General features: G+C 43.3%; 2 protein-coding genes across 3 annotated transcripts in view; one reads left to right on the top strand and one right to left on the bottom strand.

The window, feature by feature from the left end:
- The first annotated feature begins 99 nt into the window (after nucleotides 1-99).
- On the top strand, nucleotides 100-7,627 carry zbtb2b (zinc finger and BTB domain containing 2b). Its single transcript, XM_084030266.1, has 3 exons — nucleotides 100-230; nucleotides 2,441-2,621; nucleotides 3,272-7,627. Exons 2-3 carry the CDS (start codon nucleotides 2,449-2,451, stop codon nucleotides 4,671-4,673), a joined length of 1,575 nt encoding a protein of 524 aa, XP_083886392.1. The 5' UTR covers nucleotides 100-230; nucleotides 2,441-2,448; the 3' UTR covers nucleotides 4,674-7,627.
- Nucleotides 7,628-8,036: 409 nt separating this feature from the next.
- Nucleotides 8,037-21,166, bottom strand: part of akap12b (A kinase (PRKA) anchor protein 12b) — a 35,262-nt gene continuing 22,132 nt past the window's right edge. Inside the window, exons 1-3 of one of the 2 annotated variants that reach the window (XM_084031173.1) lie at nucleotides 18,939-19,160; nucleotides 11,263-15,408; nucleotides 8,037-10,361 (exon numbers count right to left, since the gene is read on the bottom strand). In XM_084031173.1, coding sequence (XP_083887299.1) covers nucleotides 11,267-15,408; nucleotides 18,939-18,963 — 4,167 coding nt within the window. In that variant the 5' untranslated portion in view covers nucleotides 18,964-19,160 and the 3' untranslated portion in view covers nucleotides 8,037-10,361; nucleotides 11,263-11,266. Of the gene's footprint in view, nucleotides 10,362-11,262; nucleotides 15,409-18,938; nucleotides 19,161-21,166 lie in introns of those variants that run through there. The other variant, XM_084031172.1, reaches the window with a different exon arrangement.

Raw genomic sequence — 21,166 nt, 5'->3', positions numbered from 1 at the left:
TTTTGGCTGTTTTTTTTTTTTTTTTTTTTTTTTTTAACCCAGTCATGTGATTGTAACGTAAAACCCCTAACCGGAAAACAGCGACGGACGACCCTCACCGCCGCCAACGAATGCTGCGTTCGCGAGGAACAGTACAAGCCGCTGCGAGCCCAGAGAGGACGGACGAGTCCCCCGGTAACAAACAAACAACGGCGACACGGCAAAGTCCGCGGATTTTACCCGGAGTGCAGGTACGGCTGCTTGTTGGCTACACGTTCGTTCGCCGTTGGCGTTTCGTTATTTGGCTCACTTGTGCGCGCTTCGACCAACTGTAATTGTCAACGGGGAAGTTAAAAGAAACGCAATCGTGACCAACCCCATCCCCCTTGCGTCTATCGCTCTTGTGTGTTGGGTGCGCGCGCACCCGCGTGCGTGCATGTCCGTTTTTCTCGCGCTAGCAAAAGCAACCGAGAGAGACCCGAGGGGGCAGAGGCAGGAATTAGTCCAGTCGCTTCATACGAAGCCGTTCAAACGCTTCATGTACTCTCGCTGTTATGTTGTTATTGTGCCGTTTTATTACCGTAGCGTGCACCCCCCCCCCCCCACCCCTCACGTGCGCCCCAAAAACAGGCGGGTTTTAACGGTGTATTCTCAGAATAACACGGAATCTCACTCCGGAAGTAACCGTTCCACGTGTCTACATCACATCAGGGGCGGTGCTTTATTGTCGCGGACGAGTTGGTGGTATTGATTAACACATGGCAGGCTACTGTGGCTATAACTGACTGGATCCTGTCAATACAGGATCAATTCACACGATTGGGAGTTGTGTGGTTTATCAATAGTGCCAATTAGGCAGCTATTTATAAATCTTTTTTTTTTTTTTCAGAACTCTTAAAAGATCTTTGGAGTAACCAAACCTGTGGTTGAACGACCCGATTCATTTTTATTATTATTATTATTAATTTACCAGTATTTAGATGTGGGGGTCCTGGCTATGAGAATGTGTATATATCTTGTACTTTTATACACTATAATTTATATAACTCAGGGGGAGTGCAACCATTAATACAGATGTGTCTTGTTTGTTTGAGTCTACAGTTCTGACAAGATGAGATCAGTGGCAAGTTCTTAATGTTCTACATAAAACTTTGTTCAGCTTCATTGGTGCAGCTGAATTTTATGAAGGGGTATTTCTAAGGTTTTGTCTTTTCTTATTGACATAAATATCATTATGAGAGGCGTTACGTCTGTATCCAAAAACAAGCAACTATTTTATTTTTAATTATATCTTCTGTTTATTTTATATAAAAAGTCAGGAAACTGAAGAATTCCCATTTCAATGTCTAAAGAACTGGAGTGATATATTCCTGATGTATTCAGGTTTTGTCCGACCTACCCAAACGCTCTGTCGTGTATCGGGAAAGCAGCAAATTTCACATTTGGGATGCTCGAATCAGGGACCATTGAGTAACCCCCCCCCCCACCTCCCCCTCTTACACACAGGATACGGAAACCTAGCCTTTTCCTGGAGCGCTGCAGTGCCAATGTCTTTGCACTCTGACCTCTCTGATGAATTACACATGTGCTGCGGGGGTTTATTCGTGTTTTCGTCACAAGCAGATGTTATACGGGGTTATACATGTTTGATTGTCATGGGTAAATTGGCTGATGATGAGGTATACATCTCATTCAGGCTTGTTAGATCTATACCTTAGGCTGTGTGGTATTGAAAGTGTTGGAGAAAGGAGATTCGCCCTGCCCACAGGCTGTTTCCACTCTCCACTGGGAGGGGGGTAGAACCAGTTCTGCTTTAGGAATGTGTGTCACCACCCATAACCCTGATCATGTGATGATCTGAAGCCCTTGCAGTCCTCCAGTGACCTTTAAGGTGAACAACGCCCATCTCATTGGTCAGCAGAAAGCACGCAGCTCTGAAATATCCCCTGGTATCGGCTTGGGCTCCATCTAAACCGCGTCATGCAAAAGGATGTTTCCTCAAAGTTTTCAGAGAGGCAGGAGCTGTAGGGATAATAAACTCTACGTTATCTACCTGTTTTCAGTGTCTCTCACAGATAATTGGGGGACAGAAGCCTCTGTGGCTCAATTTCGGTAAGAACCTGATGTCAGAGTGGATCTCTATTCAGATTAGATGAAGGCCCAAATGGTAAATGGTATTCTTGATAATTGTCATAATCGATCAATAGGGAATCCTCTCTGTCCGTGTACAAAGGTGATTTTAATACGTCAATTATTAACAGTGCACATGTCCAAATACCCACTTACCAACTACAACAAACAAATTATACCGAGATGTTTTTGTTGCCTGTTGTGTTACGCTCGCCTTTACAAGGTTGTTCACCCCTGTCAGCCTGACACTTTGTGGTCACAATAAACTCTGGTCTCCTTCCAGACAGGAAACTCATTGCTGCTTGTGTGTCTGTGTGTGCCTTTTGTGCAGGTTGAAGAATGGAGTTGGCCAACCATGGTCTTATCCTGCTGCAGCAGCTTAACGCTCAGAGGGAGTTTGGCTTCCTGTGCGACTGCACCGTGGCTATAGGAGATGTCTTCTTCAAAGCCCACAAAGCTGTCCTCGCCGCCTTCTCCAACTACTTCAGAATGCTCTTCATTCACCAGGACAGGTACAGGAAGAGCAGATTCATCCTGGTATCGGACACAAGCTCCATACCAAGCTGAGATACTTTTTGTTGTTGTTGTCAAATCAGATAATTTACCCGACACCCGTTTCTTCTGCCAAAACTCATGTCAGCATAACACTCGCTTGTCCTCATGTTGTCAAACACTGAAGCACTGGAGTGCATCTAAACTTGTGATGACCCGTAACCCATTTCATTGTTCAATCAATGGAACAGATTGAGGTGATATATAATAGGAGCTGTTAGGGTATTAAGATTCAAACAAGTTACCTGTGCTGCCCTTATAATGTGACCCCAACAAATTTATTCACATGCAAGCTTTCAACAGCCTTTGTGTCAAAACTTGAAGCTAGGTTGGGGAATCTCAAGAAACTAGCAAATGTACTGTAATAAAACATTTTTAAACGATGCAGCTGAAAAACCCAGACCACTGTTCCTAACTCTTTTGCAATTAAAGAGGCAAGCAGCACAAGAGATACTAAATCTAATGGCAACACTAGCAGCCGTCCCTTCAGACCTTCCTCTGAATCCACTCACACAAAATGATCAAACATGGATACAACATGATTTGAGATCATCTAAACTGATCAAGACATAATTAGCCACAACTTAACTGTCATGTCTCTGTGTTTCAGTGACTGTGTGCGCCTGAAGGCTGCTGACATACAGCCAGATATCTTCAGCTACCTCCTCAACCTGATGTACACGGGCAAGCTCGCGCCCCAGTTGATAGACCCTGCACGGCTGGAGCAGGGGGTCAGGTTCCTGCATGCCTATCCGCTCTTGCAGGAGGCAAGCCAGTCCGTATACTCGCACGCCGAGCAGCACAGCATCAACCTTTCATCCTCCCTCTACGGCATCCAGATCTCTGACCAACAGGTAGGGCTGTCGGCTAGGTTGCCCACTCAGCGGCAGCTCTCCTCACCTTTTGACATGGAGCAGCTGAGCGCGGAGGGGAAGTGTGCATCCACGTTGGCCGCCGCAGCTTCCTACTCAAATTCCTTACTGTCCAAGCTGACTTCCTCCCTCACGGACATGGAGGCCTCAACCAGCGGCACCAAGCCTACACTTGAGGACGGGATTGCGGACTTGCTCAGTGCGGATGGTTCCTCAGCCAATGCCATCCTCCATGTGAAGCCCAGCATCATGAAGAGGAATTCCTCCTTCAGGAAGCATTATTCCTGTCACCTGTGCAGGAGTCGGTTCACCCAGAGGAGCCTGCTGAGAGAGCATCTCCTCCAACACACCCATGCTCTACAGCAGACACCGGCTGAGCCCAGCAACGCACTCTCACCTGTCGTGACTGTAGAGCATAGCATGCTGGAATTAGAGGGGGTCCTAAAGGGAAGCAAGGCCGCCACCACAGCTGTAGAGGTAATCAGTGATAGCGAGCAAACGCCGGTTTCGGGTACCAACTCGGACTCTCCCCGAGCGGAGGTGTCCACGTCCAGCTGGGGGGTGGGAGGATTAAATTCTCAGGCAGACACGCCGCCTCCGTCAGACATAGCGGACATCGACAACCTGGAGAGTGCTGACTTGGACAGGGAGGTGAAGCGTCGGAAGTACGAGTGCTCCACCTGCGGACGCAAGTTTATACAGAAGAGCCACTGGCGTGAACACATGTACATCCACACGGGCAAGCCCTTCAAGTGCAGCACCTGCGGCAAGAGCTTCTGCCGGGCCAACCAGGCGGCCCGCCACGTGTGCCTGAACCAGGGGGCCGACACCTACACCATGGTGGACCGGCAGAGCATGGAGCTGTGCGCCGCGGGTGACGACAGCAGCCAGATGGAGGCAATGTTCCTGGGCTCGTCGAAGCCTTACAAGTGTAACATTTGTGCCACCACCTTCTCCAGCCCCAACGAGGTGATCAAACACTTGTGCTTCACTCAAGGGGGATTAGTGGGGCTGCAGGGAAACGCCGGCACGGGAATGCTGCTCCAGCGTGAAGAGTTCTCTAAAGATGACGGCTCTGATTTGTCCAACTCTGGCACCCCACTAGAATCCATTAAGACTGAGGAAATCCTTGTAGAGTAGTGCCAAAACTGTGTATTTGTCATTTTTAACATGTGTGTTTAATTTGTAAATTAAGGTTAATAGGAAAGCTAAAGGTGCATTTAGTCAGGGTATGTATGTTTGATCTCCTCAATCTCCAAAAGTTTTTTTGTTTTGTTTAGGGGAGGGGCTGAGTTTGACAAAAAACGTGAATCAAATAGTGAAGTAAATCACCTAAAGCTCTCGAGTCCAACATCATCAGAAAAGCAAATAACTGTATTTGACTCGAGGCTAAGTTGAATGATACCAATGAGGGACATGATGAGGAAACTATTACCTTGTTTCACCTCATCATTTGTTTTTTCTCACGTGGCAGGCTGTGCTGCATTTTTTTTTTGACAGTTGAGTTGTGGTAACGGCTGCACAGGCAAACTTTTGAGCATAAGAGGAAGAGGAAGCTGTGGCGGTTCCGGAGGACACAGCATGTCGCGAGATAAGTTAGCTGTGCTGGAGTTGAGGAGGAGAAAGATTTGCAAACTATCAACACAGGAGAGTTACTTCTTCGTGGTCGTAAAGAAGAGGCTAAATCAGACGATCAGGTATAGATTATAATTCCAGCTAAAACCACACATTCAGACCTGAGACAATCTGTGCTCTTTTTTTGAGTAGATGCCCGATATTCAGGAAAGTACATTTGTCTTCCATTCATGTTTTTTTTGGGGGGGGGGGGGGTTTGATGTTTTGGCTTTAGATGTAAAGTAATTACCAATATGTGCATCCTTCTCAACATCTGTTTAGTAGTTTTAGTGTGTTTCCTTGACAAGTGTGACTATGGTCCCCATGTCATTATTAAGTAAAGCACATCGGTGAAGCACAACTGCTGTGTTCATTGTGTTTACAGTCGAGCCAATTTAATTCTGTTTTACGTTCTCATCTTTACTTACAAACTGATTCTGTAGCAACTTCAGCCACGCGTACCTTGATGGAATGCTGTCTGACTTGTTTTATATCATTTGTTTCAATCTACATCTAAAAACTCCTAATTTTTTGCTTATTTTATATAATTATACATACAATTATATATTTAAAAAAAATGTACATTAGTAGTCAAATAGCTTTCAGAATAGGATATCATTTGTTTTAGGAAAACGTTATGTATTAGGGATGGGCATGTTAAATGTATCTTTAATTTCTTCAGGAAATGGGCTAAAATAGGTTATTAAAAAAATAGGATTTGGGATTTTAAGTCAAGTTGTTGCTAATCTCATTAATTTTGTTTAAAGGGAAACTATTTCTCTGTATTGTTAAGACCTTCTGACATCTAGATTTGGTCTTTAACACCAGAAAAATAAGTATTAGTTGCAACAGTAGTCATTTATAGAAAACATTGTGAGAATATGCAGGTGAAATGATAAGAGGCAGTAGAGTTTGAATGCACCACCCATCAGTGTGGAGGTCATATAAACTCAGGCAGGGACGATGCTGTGACACAGGGAGAGTTAGCTTTAATAAGAAATATGAATCTATATACTTGACTGGATGCATATGTGAATATAAAGATGCTATTAATTATAACTTACAAGAATAGTTGAATTGTTGGGGATTACAGAACTTTCTTTGAACTACTGATGACTGGAAATCTTTACATACATGTTGAGTCAATGTGAAGCAGTTGTACGGTTTGCTGAAACATGACGAGTGTAACTGAAGAGCAATGCAGGTTGCTCATCAACAAAATTCTCAATTAGGTGCCTTTCAGGCTAAGATGGTCAGGTTGATGCAAATTGAAAACACGAGGATCACTATCTTTGATCAGTTGTCTCTGTTTGGTTATTTTTTCACCTCTTTAGATAATATGAATATGATATTTTAGAGAGGCTTGTAAAACTGCCGTAATATTGTTATTGTACTTTCTAGTAGAAAATAAATTCTACATTTTATTGTTGCAACAAGAATTCCTTTTTTTGCTGCAGAAACTAACTAACCCATGAGGCTGCAAAATAAAAAGATTAGGAAAAGCTTAGTCTGACATTTGTATTCCAAATTGCTAGAGACCAATAATACAGAAAACTATTAATTCTATTATTAGCAATATTATTCTAAAGCGGAGTTACTAACTAAAACATGCACAAGTTCATTCATCTGTATTGTAGAACCTATTTTAAAGGCCTTAGATTTATCAACTGTTTTCCATCTTTTGATTATTTTAGTAATTTTTTTCTGAATATATATTTTTCAAAAATGCCCATCCCTGGTATATTTAACATGCATACATATTTTTTAAAGCTATTTTTACCCAACCGAAAGTACAGTTCTGTGATGGGGAGAAGAACCACAGTTCAAGTGGGATGTTTGTACTGAAAAGCAGCTGCTGCTTTGATGCAATGAGCCCAGTGTTCCTCTAGATGGAGCTGTTTTTCTTATTTGTCTACTCAGGTCTAACGTAGGGTAGGCTGTCATGTTGTTTTGTTGTTTTTGTTATGTGGTTGCCAATTATATGACCCTATTTGCCATTAATCACATTTTACCAACACAAATGCCTGTGAATTTAATTTTACAAGTGTTTAGTATTCACCCAGAGGGAAGGATTTTTATTTTTCTCAATTCAAGCTTGTTTTTTTTTTTTTAGGTAACTGAAATGCTGTACTACTGACATTCATTTATCAGAGCTCAATTGATACACAGAAATATGCACAGCTTTATGAAAAGTTTAAATCCTTTCTCAGTTCAAAATTGTAATTGTTCTTCTGCCACACCAGTTGTGTAACTTAAATGTGTGTGTGCGTGTGTGTGTGTGTGTGTGCGTGTTTGTTTAAGCATCTCAGGAAGATGAGACATTGTCTTTCTCTCCACTGTTTATCAAAACAATAATTTCATTTCATTTCCCCCAATGTCCATCTGTGATCAATGTGTTCTCAGGAATGTGAGTAATTTTTTTGTGTAAACAATTTTGTTTTTTCAATGAAACAACAATAAAAAACTTTTTTTTTTAATAATTGCGGGTCTTTTTTTTTGTTGCTTAATTATTTTTGTCCATCTTATTCGGCATTAATAACCACAAACATTTAGTACATGGTTTGTAGCACACTAAAATATAATTATAAGCAGACAAAAGTACATTTTAAGTGTCTATTGCCAACAAACTCCTGCTATAAAGATAGATTTAATACTGTTTCACCTGGGTTTTACTAAGCAGCCTCCACCAGAGGATAAAGTTGTCGACAATTACATTAACATACATCTGCTTACAGCAATTTATGAAATGTTTCTACACTGCTTGTCAATGCTTAATGGGGTTGGTGGTGTTAAAGGGGGAGTATTAAGTTTGATCTTTGTTCTAATAGTAATAGTCTTTATAGTGATTATGCAGCACACAATCCAGGGACGAATACAAAGCACACAAGGAACTTTCTCTACCTTTATTGAGTGAAATATAGACAAGTTTCTCTATCCTTACTATTAACAGCTTGGAAAATACAAAAGACCATTAAGACCATGCTACATGAATATTATGCTAAATGGCTGCAGGTTATTAGTTATTATTACAACGATATGAAGTACATACAGTAGGTATACAATCTGTACAAATGTTAACAGGTTCACAGTTAAATGTGTTACAAAAAGCAGGCTGAAGGCGGGTGCCACAACTAAATGCTTTACATTATGCAACAATAGCAAACGTCTAATTGTCACTCTTATTTTTTTTGTAATCATTTATTGTTTTCCATAAAGCAAGTATGGACGTGACACACCCTCACTACAGAAAAGTGGTGACCAAACAGGGGGTCCGTGTTTCCTGATCCTTCTCTCATTTGGTCATAAAGCTGAGTGAAATGTGAGCCAGTAGAGCTGCTCGTGTCAAATTAAAATCTATGGATTATAGAGCTCTCACAGTTAGTTTTTTAAAATGTCTGAATGGTCGACACAGTGCAAGGGTGCCAAATTTGGTAGGACATAAACAAATATCAGTGTAACCCAAAGTCACACGTTTTGGCTTTGGTGGTAAAACTGCACCCATTTAGTGTTTAAAATATTCCTCCACCTGAAAACATCTCCCACTCTGCCAATAAACAAAATAAGTCTTGTGACTTACATTTGATGTGTAACCCAAAGCAGCTGAGTGGATGCTTTAGGAATTAAATTGGATGCTGATGACTTATCCTGTAAGCAATGGGAAGACCATGACTCCCTGATTGATCCAAACTTGATTTGGCTTTTAAATTGGACGTAAAATTAGTTTTTTTTTTTTTTTTTACTTTTGGCACCATGCAGTCTGTGTCTGTGCATCTCTAAATCACCAGCCAGTGCCAGTTTAACGAACCTGAGCCGTCATGCTGAGTGAAGAACACGACATACGAGCAGGAACTATAAGACTGGATTGAACATTTTCATACTTTATCACCCTTGTTAAAAACATACAGCTGAAGCCAAAAATGAAAACGACCGTAGACTAAAGGGTGCAATACTTTTTGTAGGCAACAGAGGGCATCAGCACACTGTCTTTTCATCAAGAACTATAGCGTGAAAAGGAAGGCGTTTAAATTGCCACACACAAATCATACATACAGTATCTCACGCAGTAACACAGAAACATGGCCATCAAGCACTGTGACACATGATACGCTGTGTATATGTGTTTCTTACATGCACTTGTCTACCCAGTCTGACACCTCCAGTGTCAAAAGTTGACCTGTGTGTCTTTCCCACACCACTGTTTACCAAATACCTCTGCCGCATGATGATATAAGGGTGTCATAACAGTATTTTTATTGTATTATTACATGAAACAATGTGTAATAATGTCATTTTCACAGTAAATCAGGCAGTGATTGTCTTATCTACATGAAGCATATTAAATATTTTGTTGGGCGGCGCAGTGAGAACACATTGTGACAAGAGAGCATTCGTGGCAGACATCATCATACTCTCTGGCCTCTTGCTGTTTTCTTCACTCCGTTATCACACTTGTACCATGGTTTAGTTATAATTGCTACAGAGTCTTGAAATAATCATTGAATATGACTATTGAAAAGCTGTGATACAATGTGCCGCGCATATGCAACAGTCTCGCATTCGTTTTGTTGCCATCAACCGCAGAATGTTGCTCGACAGAACACCCAATGTATCACAGCTTAATGTCAGAACGTCCAAACAAAAAATGAAACAAAAATAATAATAATAATAAAGACTTAGGGGGTGAATGAAAGGATACTCAAAATATAAATACAATATACAAGATAATAATCCTCCATCTCTTAACCTTCTGACACCATCTCACTCTCCCTACAATACACATACAAACACACAAGAACGGATACGCACGCGACCAGGTTGCAGACTCTTGTCTTATGCAGCAAGGGCAATGGAAACACTGAACACAGTTTACAAGCCAGATGGGATGCTTCTGAGACACATGCTTTGGTGAGTGTGTGTGTGTGTGTGTGTGTGGGAGCGGGTGGGTGAGGATATGGCGGTGGGACGTCACGTTGCAGTGACAGGGCTGCAGAATGGGGTTGGAGTACAGGTGCAAGGGGAGGTGGAGAGAATCGTGGAGCTGTTGCTCGGTCACTCAGTCTTTCTGGGCGGGATGGGTGGAGCCCAGTCTCAGTGTGTCGCCACAAAGCAGCCTCTCTCTCTCTCTCTCTCTCTCTCACTCTCTTTCTCTCTCCCTCATCACTCACTTCCTGGTCCAGACAGTGTGTCTCCCAGGCATCAGTCTTGTATCTTCAGCTGTGGTGGAGAGGAACAAAAACAAGATATATTTGTCAAAGATTGCATCTTTTCTTCTCTGGAAAAAGAAACCATGCAAGATAATATTTGGAAACATCTTTGACCTTGTTCAAATCATCATTGTAACAGACTGCCATCGGTTTTTATATGGACTCTTTGTGGCAGTCTCAATACCACAGAGGTCAATAATATTTAACATGCACATTATTTATGTAATATATCTAACTATCGATCAAATATAGTGCAATCAACTGTAAAGCTCCATGACAGCTCAATGAATATCAAAGGGAGGTTCTCCACTGCTTATATCAGACACCAGTGTGTCACTAAAACATTGTTGTGCATAAGAATTACAAAGTAAAGATATAACTCAGTCAAAACAACTGAAAAACACAACATGAGCTCTTTGAGGCTTTGTAATTTAATCTAACAAATGATGTGTTTTCCGACATGGTTTCTTGAATCCATACTGAGCCTGTGATAGAAGGAAAACAGGAGGAGGGAGCGGTGGAATCATAATCAGTCTTTCAGCACAAGTTCATCTGCCCCTCACACACCGCTTCCCTTTAAGACCCCGCCATACAAAGAAGGGGTCAATGGCGGCATTCCTCCTTTGATATCAAAGGTCCCCTGGTTACTCATACCCCGAACAAAAGCTTTTTCATCTGGTCAGTGGGCAAATCCCTCCCCTACTCCCTAATAAAAGTGGGGCCCATTGATGTTTCAAAAAAGCCACTATGAGAAGATTGTGTGATAGGCCAACAAAGGAATGTTCATCACTAATTTTACAGTACTCAAATACTTAAAGCACTACTATCATTTACTTACATTTTACGTATTTAATGTATAACAATATAAAAACTGCAACCATTCAACATCAATGTTGTGAGATCAGTCTCACCTGCTCATGATGCGGCTATGATCTCTGTAGACACAGGCTCGATCTCCTTCACCGCCTCCTCGATCACCTCAATCACCTGCGCCATCACTTCTGCACACTTTCCTGACGGTGTTTCTGGTGCCTCTGCCTCTGTGGCCTGGCTGGGAGCAGCAACGTCTGCTGCGGCCGTCACCTGGGGTTCTTCTGACAGCGTTGAGAGTTTGTTTTCGGTCGCAGCCTCCGCCTTGATGTCTTCAGCCACCGGACCGTTGCAGTCGAACTCTTCCACGACCTCTTCTTCCAACGATGGCTCCTCGAGCACCTGCGCCGTCTGCAGGACCACTTGGACTGGCATGTGAAGCTCCAGCACTTTCTCTTGCTCCTGCTCTGAAGGGGGCTCAGACTTTGCTTCCTCCAATTGTGTTTCCACTTCCTCAGCTGCTTCTTTCACATCTGCTTCCTGAACCTCTGCATCTTCTTTGCTCTCTTCCTCCTTCACCTGCTCAGGCTCCTCAACGGTCTGACTCTCCTCCTTTATCTCCACCACTTCTTCCACTACTACACTTTCTTCACTTACGTTGACCTCCACAGCTTTCTTCAACCCTTCTGTTTTCTCCTCCTCTGCAGGCACATCAATGCTCTCTGTAACCTCTAATTGGATTGTTTCGATGACCTCCATAGCAACATTGAGCGACTGAGGTGACTTTGGTGCTGGTTTTTCACAGACGATGGCGACGGGGGTCTCGGAGATAACGGGGGACTCCGTTGTGATCTCCTCCTCTGTTGTTACTACAGCCTGGACTGGTGTTGAGGCGGTGGGATTTTGGGACTCTTCTGAAACGTTATCAACGGCATCCTGAATGACACTCTGGGCAATGATCATACTCTGAGCCTCAATTTCACCTGTCGTCTGGACGTCTTCCTTGATTTCCTCTATGTTCTGGCTGGATTGCTCAGACACCACACTGATCTCCGTTGTTGCTGTTTGAGCAGTGGCCTCCAACGTTTCTGCAACTAGAACCTCCTCCTTGTTATAGTGTACCTGGATTGATTCAACAGCCTCTGTTGCATTTTCCACGGACACCATGTCTAATGTTGCCACACTGACCGGGGCTACAAGAGCCACGGTTTCTGCAACACAATCCTCATTTGGTTCAACCACATTGATGGTTGGCTTGGTCTCGCATATGGTGGAGGCGATCTCTGCAGTCACACACTGAACTACCTCTTTAACAGTATTTTCTTCAGTGGCAACTAGCTGGTCCACGTCCATTTTCTTTTCCTTGTTTTCTACAGTTGGCTCAGTGACTTCGACGCTCTGTGTGCAAACAGCTGTTTCCGATGTTGGCGCAATGGGATCGACTGTTTTAACACCATTAGGAGAGTTCTCACTCATGTTGGTTGGCTGAATGATTTCAAACTCCTCCACATCAGTGCTCACAATTCCAACGGTCTCAATCTGGGGTTCACGGCTCTCACTGGCTGCTTCAATATCTGAACTTGCAACAACAGGCTCAAGCATGGTGTCTTCTACCTGGAGCTCTTGGACCGTGAACAAGGTTTCTGCATTAACAGTGGCTTCCTCTATACTGGAAGGCTTCTCTTCCACTGTGACCTCTGTGCTTACAGCATCGCAGACCACGGCCACACACTCTTCGATGTGCTTTGCCGGTTTCTCCAGCGCTATTTTGGCGATCTCCTTGGTTCCTAGGCCAGTGCAGATAGCGATGGCCTCGTCATGAGTGTGGGGCTCCAGAATGGTATTTGTCGTGGGCGTTACGATCACAGTGGGTGGTTCAAACTCTGTTACCTCAGAAACTACCTCTACTGCTGCATCTTCAACAGTCACATCTGTCTGAGCTGGGATTTCATTCATTTGGGCCTCTATGCCCTCTAAGACCTCCTCTGCGTTCTCCGGATTGGGTCGCTGAGGAACAGGGGTGGTTTCTGCGGATGGAGCCGGATGGACAGGCTTCACCTCAGCTGTGGACAGTCTGCGCTCTGCTTGTCTGGGAGCTTCAGGGGACTTGTCCTCCGTCTCGTCCTCTGCGGTGTCAGTGTCGACAGACTTTGGCGTGGCAGCATTCTCAGCCTCCTCTGGAATGTCACTCAGCTGATTATCATCACCGTCCTCAACAGTGGCTGGGATCCATGATGGAGCTCTATCTTCAGAGGATACCTTTACTTGGACTTCAGCAACTTCCGCTGGTGCTTCCTGTTCAACTTCAACTTGGTCTTCATACTCTGAGAGCGGAACGACAGCTGGAGTGTCCGAGTCGTCCTCACCCTGTTCAGTGGAGGCCTGTTTTTCAGCCTTCTTCTTTCTGCGTCCAGGGAAGAGCTTCCTCAAAGAGAATGATGACTCATCTTTTGGTGCTTCACTGTCTGACAGGACTGGCTCTGCAGTCTCCTCAGGGTTTTCCTCATTTTTGGCCTTATTCTTTGGCATAACGATGCGTTTCAATGTGTCCCAGGTGGACTCTCTCTCGGGATTTGGGCTTAAAGGTTCAGAGGAAGAAACCATTTCTCCTTCGCTTTCAGTGTTTTGGGTAATGACAATGGCAGCCTCAGTTTTCCCCTCCTGCTCTCCTTCTACTGCTACTGCTGCTGCAGATTCCTCTTCAACCTTGGTCCCCTCATCATCGGAATCAGAGGTCTTTCTTGTCCTCTTTTTGGGCCCACCCATACACATTAGTGCCTCCCAGGAGACAGATGTGTCCATTTTCTTTTTGGGTTCCTCTGTGCTGCTGACTAGTTTCTCAGTGTTTTCAGTTTTTGGCTCTTCCTCGGTTGTCTTATCCTCCTTAGTTTCCTCCTCAACACTGTTATCTGCTAACGTGGCACTCTCAGAAGAGGACAGGGTCGCCGACTTTGCTGCTTTCTCACCTGTGGCTTCATCATCACTCTCAGAAGACCTTTTTACACGCTTCTTGGGTGTTACTAGTTTCTTGAAGGAGGACCAAGCAATGATGCCCTCTTTTTTCTTCTCTCCATCAGAGGCAACTTCACCATCAGTCTCTTGGCTGGACTCATTCTGGGTCACCTCCACAGCAATAACATGCTCTTCTAACTCTTCAGGAGATGATGGCCCACTGTCGGCTTTTGGAGCCTCTGCTGACTCAGTGGAGGTTTGTGTCTCAGCTGCCTGTTCTCCAGATGCAGTGAGCTTCGCCTCAGCGTCTTTCTTGGACTTCTGTTTCTTAGTCGAGAGCTTCTTCAAGCCAGCTCCAGTGAAAAGCTTCTTCAGGGGGCTTCCCTGGGCCTTGGTCTTCTCCTGTGATGATAACAGCTCTGCCTCAGAAGTCACCTCTGCCGGAGCCTTCTCCTGTTCTGCACTAGGTGCGGCCTTTTCCTCTTCTGATTTCGTCTCATCCGTAGTTGCTGCAGCAGAAGTTTCAACAGTGACCTCTGGCTCTGGTACCGTATCTAATATTACCTCTTCTGGAGTTGCTGGTGCCTCCTCCTTGGTTTCTTTCTCCACCTCAACGTTCTCGTCCTTTTCTTCCACAGCTGCAGTATCCTCTGTCTTAGCTGTCTCCTCAGCAGCTGCCTCCTTGTGTTCCTCTTCCTTTGGCTTCTTGATGCTGGCTTTCTTTCTCAGGTTAGAGAAGAGTCCTCCACTAAAGAGCTTCCTGAAGGGGGACAGGGTGGTTTCTCCTTCCTTCTCAGCTCCTTCCTCCTTGACTGCTTCATCAGTAGCTTCAGCTGCAGTGTCTCCAGCTGGGACATCAGCAGCTTCAGCTTTGTCATCTTCAATAACTTCGGCCTCAGCAGTAGATGCCTCTGTATCAGCCTCCTTGTCTTCAGTCGTGCTCTTCTTCTCAGCAGTGGCAGTCTCTTCCTCATTTGTAGGTTCATCAGTCCCAACAACCTCCTCTCCTTCTTTATCCTTGACCGTGAGAAGCTTCACAGGATCCTTCTCTTCACTTTTGTCTTTCTTCAATGTGAACTTAAAGCCCACAAAGCGGAAGATCTTCTTGAAGCCCACTTCATTGGCATCCTCAGGTTTCACCTCCGCTGCTTTCTCCTCCACAGCTGAGATTTCATTGGCATCCGGAGACTCCTTCTCCAGTTTCTCGCCGTTTACTTGAGGAGCCACTTCACCCTGGATGTTGTCCATAGTCTCAGGAGCCTCCTCATTCTGAGCCACACCATCTGGCTGGCCAACTGAAATGACAAGAAAAGCAAGGACCTGATGAAGTTTGATGAATATTTCACTTTTCTCGCTGCAAGTTTTACTACTACAAAAAACAATATTCACATCAATTCACATTTGGATAATCATATGGAAATCAATCAATTAAAAATCAGATGGTGTTTGAATGCCATCTCCATTAAATCAGAGACATTGCACTGAGAGAATTTGGCAGATTTTATCTAGCATACGACTAATTAATTGTTTATTAGACAATTAGATTTGTCTTATAATTGACCCAGCTAACCCTGGGACCCTATACAAATGGAACATTGTGTGACCAACTTCTACTTTCCTTTGATGGTTAAGCTGGCTCACTTATTCCAATATTGTGAGTAATTGTACAAATGTACTGCCTGTCACGTTTATCTGTGTTTTGACAGAGGAAGGCATAGAGGGATGACGACCGGCCAATGTCTGAAGCTGTACTTCTTTCTCTCTCTGCCTTTCTCTGATCTCACTACAGTCTGGAAAACCTCACTGAGGTCTGATACCTCTGGACTCTCAAAACAAATTCCCAGGACTTTAAATGCCAAGCTATCAGCTTACTTGATTACACACACTAGGAGACACAAAGATGTACGCGGAATCCCTAAAACAATGTAAAACCGTGGGAATAACCTCCAAAAAAACATTTGATGCCAATTCCTATTTTCATTATGGTATGTACTATGAAAATTGTGTTTGTAAATAAACCTGTGAATGACGGCTCTTGGTTCTTGCCTCACACAAAACTATGCACCCCCGTCTCTCCACATCCGTTCCCTAAATTATAGGCATGAAGCTTCAGTCAGTAGCACTGCATTCCTAAAATATTTTAGCTTGAAAATATAAAAACAACAACCTAGAAATTACATAAAACATCATCAGAAACTGCATCGTTTCACACACATTTTGCATGATAATCAATAAGTGCTTTCGTACACTAATGTTATTAGTGAGGGAACGCCCATATCTTATGTATAGATTTGACTCGAGAGGAATGTGAGCTATGCTGTTGACTCTGTTTGGGGAAATTATTTTTGTACGCTCTAAATATAATTTGAATTTAAATGCCATTTAAGAATGTTTATTTGTTTTTTGGTTTAACTGGGTCCAGGCTTGGATTCAAACCAAACAATACAGGGCTCAACTACTACCCCTCCTTAAAATAAAGAGTCCCAATCTTGACCCAAATTCCACCACAGCAGGATGGATGGGGACCCACCCCCATCCCACACACTCATGCAAACACAATAGCCTTCTAACCCTTTCTGGCCTCCCAAAATAAAGGAAGGGGGGGGGGGGGGTCAACTTCTCTATTATCAAGACACACTGCAGCTTGGGGAAAGCTTGCTGACTTAACTAAAATAGTGTAAACCTGAATGAAGGAAGAATAAAGATGTGGCAGTGTCACACAGCAGTGGGCTCTCTCTCATATAGGTGTTATTTTCACGACCCAATCCCACAGTTGTTAAGCAAAGCAAGTAAAACCAGAAGAACAACAGACACCATATAAAAAGTATCCCATGCTCATCTACTGTGAAACTTGAGTACAACAACACACAAATTCAGCTCAATTCTGCATCAATAGCAAATCCCTGTTGGTGTACATAATCAAACCAGCACCTCTAAGCTGTTTCCAATGAAGTTCGGTTGCAGATGAGAGCTTTTGAATGAAGACGTCTGCATGTGTGTGTAGGTGGGGGCACACTGTTAGTAAACCAGATGAGGCCATGTGTATCTACATGGATAATAAAACTGGAACCATGTTGATTTAACAGACTACTGGCATCTCTCCTGTCTTTTTGATCTGTGTTTTCCGGCCAAACTCTTCTTTTTTTTTACAGGCACACAACTGTTAACATTCCTAGATTGATTTGGTTTGTAGTGGTGGGGTGAGGGGTTGTTAATGTGGGGAGGAGGGGGGTGGGTGTTTTGAATAACGACTGTACCAGAAAGAATGTGAGTGTGAGGGGTGAGGCTGCAAGGAGGGGGGGGGGAGGAGGGGACAGTTACGAGATGAAGGGATGGCGTTGAGGGGGGCAGGGGGTCTGCCCTAGGGCCGAAAGCCCTGGCTCACTTTGTGTTACATGTCTCTGACTCACACACACATTCATAGTTGAAATGCTTGTCCCTGCTGGAGACGGGCTTTGTTTATGTGCAAGTGTGAGAGCATGAGGTAAGACGATGCCCTCATATTAAATATCAGCGCCGCAGCCCGAAAAAAAAACTATTGTTGTGAATGTACTCCAGTCTCCAGTGAGATTAGATTGTTTATGTTGTGGCTGTTGCAGCACCAGTATGAGTTTGGGTGATGCTAGAGGGGGGGTGAGGGGCAGTTGGCAGCTGAATGGCAGCTATTCTTTATTATTTACAAATTTGCCAAATATATGCAAATCCTTGTTGTAATCATTAGTCTGGAGCAGAAGCCCTTTAAACAAAGAAGTCAGTTAATAGAGGGCAAGGAGACACCCCCACACCCTCCCCCAACAGACCCTATACTAGCACCCCCTCTTTGTATCAAAGGTGTGGTCAAACGCTCCGGAGGACCCTACACATCAACAGCACTAACACCACCAACTGTTGCACTATTTATCATATGTACAAAAAGCCACAGTCGGATGAACAAGAAAACAGAAAACACAAACATAAATGTTTATCAGTGATTTATGAGCCGCAACCACAATCTGAGGCCACCACAAGCAAGATCTTGTGAGAGGATCTGCTTAATTTAAAACCATCACTCCCAGTTATGAACCAAACTTGACATGACATACACCCCTTTCCACCCTCTCTTCGGTTAAGCTGCGGAATATCCCTACTGGGAATTAGGATCCCACACTAATCTAATGAAATACTTCACATGACGGGACACGGGGATCAGGCTTGCCCAGTGACATGAGCTAAAGGCAGGCTCTGAAAATGTTTCTATAAATGCATCTTCATACATTTCCCCATGGCAGCTGTCACCTTGTGAAATTCTTTACCCACCAAGAAGTTTGGCGGTAGTAAAGGACATATACTTCAGCAGTTGGCTTTGGCCAGAGATGGTTCACTGTGAATGGCATCTGTTAATAAAGTCGATAAACAAGTTTTCACTCCAGGATCATGAAAGGAGATGAAAATGGAGGGATGTTTTCTTGTACACAAAGCTACCAGTCATGCACAAGAAAGATTAATGGATACATGATGATTTAAATTCAAACCCTGTAAACAAGGTTAAATAAAAGTTGATGAAATAAGAAAACCACAGCATTCAAACATTACATTACTTTCTACACGACAAGGCTCTAAGTGGCCCAATCGAAACCATCACCAATTCCATCACCCACCAAGCTGGGACCACAAAGCTAACCAACCACACCCTCAGGACAACAATGCCTTCAGCTATACTCACCCATGTGAGGAGAAACCACAGCTTTGGGTTTCAGATATATCCTGAATAAATTCAGTTTCAACTTAATTCATTATACCAGTAGTTCAAAGTCAACGTAAGATCATGTTGAATCATTGTTCTTACCTGTTAGAGTTATTGTTCCAAGCATTGGTAAACGTCCAAAACTTCTTTCTTCAAAAAAAATTTACAAAATCAAAAAAAGGGTTACAAATTCTAGACGATTAAAAGTGTATTTCAAATGTTGACGCCTCTCTCTTTTTCCTCTTTCTCTTCCTTGCTCTGCAAAATCAATAAGATTTGCTGCTTGGCTCTTCTTCACTAGTAAACTCGCTTCAAGCGCTTCTCAGCCAGTATGAAGAGAAGAGAGGGCTCCACACACATTTCAACAGACTGACACACATGTCATGGTAGGACCACCCCTACCTCCCTCTTCCTCCCACCTCCTTCTCCTTTCTTCAGCTGTTCTGAATGAGCCCCCTCCTCCCCTCCCCCTCCTCATCCGCTCAACCTCCCTCAGACCCCACTGTCCAGTCGGGCTGACTGGAGCCCTTCATGTGATTTTTAAAGGAAGCATTTATCACCAATCCCTCCAAAGCAACAATTGTACATGTTCAAACTCCACATAACCCCCTCCCTTAATTCCTCACGCTGTTTCATGCACACACACTCATTCACATTGCTTCTTTGGCCTCAATACTCAAAAGAGAGATTCTCTACCATGTGGTTTTTTTATCATAAGGGTTATTAAATTATAAAATTATTTAAATTATCAGATATGAAATGACCATGATCATGATACCAGATTTTGGCCAAATCGGGCAGCTCTACACTCAGCCCACCCCTTCCCTCTACAGCATAGAGGGAATTCCAGGATTTTATGTTGGAATTTTGGACTTTACATTTGATGTTTTATTTGTTTTTCAGCCTTTAATTGAGTGTTTAATCCCAATTCTTTAAAGCAGAATTCATAACGAATTCAAATGTTACTTCACTGTACAGCCCAAACATATCAATGTTTTTTTAAGTAAAGTTCATACCAAGGGCCTAAGCCCAAACCTAACATAGTCGGGACCCATCGAGTTGCTGCCTGCCCCCTGTGAATGTTAATAGGCCCCTCTCAGTTACTCCAATACAGACACATTTAATTCAGCTTTTGTCTGAGTGGGGGAGATAGAGACGAGAAGGAATGCAGATAAATCCTCAGGTAAATACCAGCATAATCAGATCTGTCACACTTCAGTATTGTCCCAGAGGAATGTGTGAATTCCATCCAGAAGGCTCCCAAATGGGTGATAACAGCGGTAATCAAGTACCGTCTGAAAGCCCCCCCCCCCTCACCTAAAGTGCATATGCTTTTACATGTGCACACGCAGGACATTTATTGAGCATAGTTGCAATAATGAAGCGAGGTGTGAACTCCAGATGCTAGGTTTTTGATGTGCCCGCAGTGTTTTCGAAAACAACAGGACAACCATCCAAAAATAGTTGGAGGGAAAATGAAAGAAAACAAAAGATAATTAAATGAATTCTCATAACACTACAGATAAACATCTGCTTTTCTTTAGCGAAGAGCAAACTAGGCTGAGCATGGACGCTCTTTTCTCTACTCCAAGTAATAAGTTACATGCTTTAAAAACAAGTATAGAATTGAATTCCATCCATGCATTACTAGTTAAACAGTAAATCCAATGGAAAGATCATGAAAGACCATATCATTTGATTACTGTCATATACTAAGACTTTCATACTGACACTCAAGTGTGGCTTTCTGCTTTTCTTTTTTTATTGCAGTGACTCATCGGGTGGGTATTTCACTATCTGTACTATGCTACACAATGACCACTATGACAGTATGGTATATTATGCTGAGTGGACAGTGAGTCAGACTGATGGGAATTTAGAGTTTAATGAGAGTACCTCTGTTGATGTTCCTTTTAGCCTCCCAACTTCCTTCATATGACTCACTCACATCAGTCACATTCCTGGACTGCCATGCATACTGAAATATTTTAATTTAGGCACAGCTTCAGGCACTGCGTTGTATGGGAAAGCAATCAATTTGGTTCAACCTGGAATTAGGGTTTAAAATTTGGTATCATCAACAAATCCGAGAGTAATAACCAACTCTGAATATATCCTGCCAACAAATGTGTCTACATGACGCTTTGGCCTGACTTAACTTGTGCCAACATGCCATAGTAGTAAGCGGTCTAGCACCCAGAGTCCATTGCCCCCTTTTAAAATGTCTTGTTTTGTCTGATTAACACTCCAAAACCAAAATATATTCAAGTTACTGTCACAGAAGACAACAATAAAATACTGTTGAGTACTTGAATTAGCTTGAAGTTCAA

The sequence above is a fragment of the Eutrigla gurnardus genome (genome assembly GCF_963514095.1).
Source record: "Eutrigla gurnardus genome assembly, chromosome: 16".
Classification (NCBI taxonomy): domain Eukaryota; kingdom Metazoa; phylum Chordata; class Actinopteri; order Perciformes; family Triglidae; genus Eutrigla; species Eutrigla gurnardus.
The sequence above is the reverse complement of the archived record's forward strand: the minus strand, read 5'-3'. Positions and strand labels throughout refer to the sequence as shown.